This window comes from Octopus bimaculoides, chromosome 25, assembly GCF_001194135.2.
Source record: "Octopus bimaculoides isolate UCB-OBI-ISO-001 chromosome 25, ASM119413v2, whole genome shotgun sequence".
Classification (NCBI taxonomy): domain Eukaryota; kingdom Metazoa; phylum Mollusca; class Cephalopoda; order Octopoda; family Octopodidae; genus Octopus; species Octopus bimaculoides.
The window spans coordinates 7,872,539-7,877,350 of record NC_069005.1 but is presented as its reverse complement, the minus strand read 5'-3'; the positions used below and the strand labels follow the sequence as shown (position 1 = coordinate 7,877,350).

Sequence of the window (4,812 nt, the reverse complement as noted above, 5' to 3'; positions counted from 1 at the left end):
AAATTTTTTAAAAAGTGTAAGAGGTGTAAAATAATGTGTAGTAAACGAATTTATGAAAACAAAAAAATGCGCGCTGACGAACGGGGTGGGGTGAGGAGAGAACTCGGAAAATTCACACGATCCGATAACCTAACTTTAACAACCGGTCACAAAACTGAAAGAAAAAAAAATAGTGTAATGGGTGTAAAATGATGTGTAGCGAACGAATATGGAAAAAAATGCACGCTAACCCCAGGGGCTATAGTAGAAGACACTTGTCCAAGGTACCTTGCAGCGGGACTGAAGTCGGAACCATGTGGTCGGGAAGCAACAAAGCCACGCCCGAGCCTATGGAACGTAAAGAAGGATCTTACACAAATTAGAACGACTGAAGAAAAAAAACAAAAGTACGCTTTCGCCTGTTGTACGAAAAATTATAAGCTAAGTGGGTACTAAATGTACTTCATATAGATAAGCCACGGCATTTTTATCAAAATTTCCAGGTTCACTACTTTGGGTAATTTTGCGCCTACTTTATCAATAATGTAGAGTGGTGAACATGAGGGGGCAAGCATATGTTGTTGACATCAGGGCGACTCTGGCTGAACATTTCAGCTTCGGCTATCTTTATTTTATTTATTTATTTTTTTCTTCAGACACAATATTCAAAGCTGTTCCTTTCGGTTTTGTTTTACTCAAAGCCGGTATGTGTACAAATCTACAATAGTCGACGTGTCCTTCTTTTGTTGGAACGAAGGAGATTTAGTTGTTAGATCTACCAGGGCTGCATTATCCAACGTGCTCTTTTCTCAAAGTGTAGACAATGTGAATTTATAGAGATTTAGCTATTGTTTCTCGCAAATCGAGCGACCACGTAAAAGTTCCCTCCCAAAAGGGAAACACTTGACAGCAACAGATGTCACGCACCTGTTGATGTTAGAATAGAAACTGAACAGAATCGAACTCCATTATTTGTTGTGACTGTTGTCAAACTGCAGGACAAGCCTAGTCAGCACCCCTACGACAAAAACATTCCGTCCGTGGCCATCCCGTTTTTTTAGACGGTGTATATTGGACTTCATTATCCAATGTGTCCGTCTGGTTTTGTTTTCTTCTTGCGAATGTGCGCCTTTTTTTTTTTTTAAGCGAATAGGATATAATTTGAGTGCGACTGGCTACGATTTCTAACTGGCGGAGGCTCCTTCGTGGTTTCGAACACAGTATGTTATTGAAGTTGTTTAGTCCCAGATTACCGATGACTGAGCAAACTAATGTTTAAAAGCATTCTAGCAATGACCATCCCATCTGACTAGGGATATGCATGACCACCGTTATCCAATGTATCCCTTCCTTAATTTTAACCTGTCTAGTAACAGCACACGGGCTCTCTATTGCGTGCATGTTGTGTATAAATGAATACGAATGAACTTACTCCCACCAAAAAGAATAAACAAGCATGTCTTGACACGAAACGTCTGTTGACTGAGAAAGCAGGAGGGGAAAAAAATTACTATTGTAATTGTAAATTGTCAAGTAAACTTACCGATTCTAGGTAATTCTTCGTCAAAACCCAATACAAAGCCTAGGTAGAGAAGCAATGTGATTGACAGGAGCAACTTCGACATGTTATCAGCTGGCAGTCACAACAGACTTTGCTGTAAGTATAAGCTGAGTCGCATCTAGTTCCGTATTTATTGGAAAACTTGTCTAAAGAAATATTTGGGATTTTGTTTTGCTAGAAATATAAAATTAAAAAAAAGACAAATGAAATATAACAACGTTTCTTTATACTTTCATAATTTAAAAATGATACTCAAAATATATTTGAAAAAAAAAAAAACGTAAAGTACGAATCTGTGAAGTGACTTTATTTGTGAAAATGTCTGCTCGGCATTGTCGTCTTTCCTTGATCAAAGTCTTGTAAGAAACGAAGTAATGGCAGCTGCCTTTAGATTGTCCAAAGTGTTCAGCTTCGTGTCTCGTAGGTGTGTGCCGTTAATCCGTAGTCAAACTCTCCGGTTAGTTTTGGGTACGTCTACCGTGGTTCGACTCCGGAGCACCCTGCACGTTGATATTGAGCAATGTGACATCAACACACCGGTGAGTTCCAAAATAAAGGGTTTGTTTTGACTGAGGATAGTTTTCAGAGAACCGGCCTCTTTTGTCTCTTGTTTATTTCTACTTGAGATTAGGCTATCACGGTTATTACACATTATCAACTTCATTCAGCTCTCCGTTACCACCTATCATCAAGTCCAATATCCTGCTCTCTTTACTCTTTTACTTGTTTCAGTCATTTGACTGTGGCCATACTGGAGCACCGCCTTTAGTCGAACTAATCGACCCCAGGACTTATTCTTTGTTTAGCCTAGTACTTATTCTATCGGTCTCTTTTGCCGAACCGCTAAGTTACGGGGACGTAAACACACTAGCATCGGTTGTCAAGCGATGTTGGGGGGACAAATACAGACACACACACACACATATATATATATACATATATACGACGGGCTTCTTTCAGTTTCCGTCTACCAAATCCACTCACAAGGCTTTGGTCGGCCCGAGACTATAGTAGAAGACACTTGCCCAAGATGCCACGCAGTGGGATTGAACCCGGAACCATGTGGTTGGTAAGCAAGTAACTTACCACACACCCACTCCTGCACCTATGCTGTGTATTATTCCCCACCCCCTTCACTCTATCCGGCTGCTCATTAGTAGCGGCGGGGGTGGGGGTAGAATTTGTAAGTGGGGCAAAATGAGCAATTTCTGATTTTTCATTATTTTTTCCCTATTTATTTGAGACCAATACATTGCAAGTATTGAAGCATCATTTCGTACTGTTGCATCATCTTTGGGAGTAAAAATTGATCAACAAAGTTGTTGAAGCTGAAAAAGATTGAAACAGTCAGGTCACAAGTACATTATTTCTTTTTCAAGGAATCTTTCCTCAACTTTGACTCACATGTAATTGAAGTTGCCAGTAAAATATCTGGATAACTTATGGTGATTAACAATCGATATTCTTTTCTCTCTTGGATTCCAAGTCAATTTTCCCCCACACTAATGTCTAATTTGATCATTTTCAAAAAAAATTTATCTAAACTGGGGCAAAATGAGTAATAAGTAATTTCAATAATTTGTTTTCTTTAAATGTATGGTCCGTAAATATAACAGGAAGAGGACTGCTACAGCAGATCGTGACGAAGCTATAGAAAATATTTTATATAGCGTTTTTAGATTTAGTCGAGTTTTGTCAATTTTATATCGTGTGCCATTTTCCATGACCCTTTCATTTAACTTAGATATTTCAAATTTTTGCTGCATTTCTGATCTTTCTGATGTTTAGGGATGAACATTGATGTGTATGAGTTTTTTTTCAAATGTAATTCTGGAGTATTCAAGAGGCAAATTTGCCTTCTCTTGACTTACTCATTTTGCCCCAGTTAAATTTGTCTTCTATAGGCTCAAAAAGAACGGTGATAATTTTCTGAAATAGTATTCTGAATATGTTATAGCGTTTTTAATGCTTTAGAGACGGTCATTTGCTTAGCTGATATAATTTTTGTAAGATAGTGAGCATTTGGAAAAAAAAATTTTTCCTCAAAGTCAAATCTTACTCTGTGCCCTACCCACTTCAGTCGTTTATCAATCCAATTCACTTTTCCTCGGGTACAAGGAAATGTAATTTTATTCTGCAAGTGCGAAATTCCTGGGGGACTGATCGATGCTCTGCCTGTGGCCAACATTGATGGTCTACTCAGTGTGGATGAGCTCCGCACCTCCATTATATCCAGAGTGGGAGCCGACATTTGTGGAGAATTAAGATGTCGCTGTGGTAGGCCCCTCGATTCCACAGACCTTCATGGCGTGTCTTGCTGCCTAAATAAATACTGGTCGTTTCGCTCGTTACACTGATATAAACTTAATCATTAAGCGGGCCCTAGCTCGGATTAATATCCCCTCAGTTCTAGAGTCGGCGGGATTATCCAGAAGTGACGGGAAGAGACCAGATGGTCTTACCTTTTGTCCCTGGGTAAGAGGTAGGCGCCCTCATCTGGACGTCAGTGTCTCTTTTGCTCTCTCCCAAATTCTGGATGCTGCGGTAAATGGGAGGGTCACTGCTTCTGTAGTCTAACAGAACGAAATCCTTAAGTATCAGGACTTGTCAGTGAACCATTTCTTCCAGCCTGTGGCCTTTGAAACGTTTGGACGGGCAGGGCCGCTAACGACGAAGTTCTTATCATTGACGGCTCGCTTCACCGAGCTGTCAGACGATACTCGTGAGGGTGCTTGGCTTTTCCAACGCCTTAGCCTCGCCCGTGGTAATGCTGCGAACGTGTTGTCTTGCTTCAGTACGTTCCGTTGAACTTTGTAATGTATTATCGATTGGGACACTCGTTGATATGATGTGTTTTCTTCCTCTTTCTACCTTCGTTCATGTTTGTATATCCTTCGGTTTTGGATGTGTTTTATTTATGTAATCAAGTATGTGTACCCTTTATGTAAGAGAATAAAAAAGAACTTTATCCATTCTAAAAACAAAAAAACTCAGTACTTGTAAAACTTGAATACCTTTCAACGGAGAAATTCTGTGTTTAAAGCCTTGGGACTGTAACACCGATGTAGCAATTTCAAATTACCCGCCATTCAAATTACCGGCGGGTAATTTGAAATCTCTATTATCTCAGTCCTATAATTACAGATTACTCGCCACAAATCCTTCCTCAAATGCTAGTCGTCCCTGTAGTAAATAAAAGAATGATTTATTATTATTATTATTATCATTATTATTATTATTGCAGTGATTTTTAAAAAATATATATATTTCGG

General features: G+C 39.3%; 2 protein-coding genes across 3 annotated transcripts in view; one reads left to right on the top strand and one right to left on the bottom strand.

Annotated features, from left to right (window-relative positions):
- Positions 1-4,646, bottom strand: part of LOC106883316 (prenylcysteine oxidase 1) — a 20,242-nt gene extending 15,596 nt beyond the window's left edge. Inside the window, exons 1-2 of the mRNA XM_014934279.2 lie at positions 4,555-4,646; positions 1,523-1,714 (exon numbers count right to left, since the gene is read on the bottom strand). Coding sequence (XP_014789765.1) covers positions 1,523-1,604 — 82 coding nt within the window. The 5' untranslated portion in view covers positions 1,605-1,714; positions 4,555-4,646. The remainder of the gene's footprint in view (positions 1-1,522; positions 1,715-4,554) is intronic.
- The window catches only part of LOC106883317 (uncharacterized), an 8,696-nt gene continuing 5,715 nt past the window's right edge, over positions 1,832-4,812 (top strand). Inside the window, exon 1 of one of the 2 annotated variants that reach the window (XM_014934282.2) lies at positions 1,832-2,079. In XM_014934282.2, the coding sequence (XP_014789768.1) occupies positions 1,915-2,079 (165 nt within the window). In that variant the 5' untranslated portion in view covers positions 1,832-1,914. Of the gene's footprint in view, positions 2,080-2,803; positions 2,986-4,812 lie in introns of those variants that run through there. The other variant, XM_014934283.2, reaches the window with a different exon arrangement.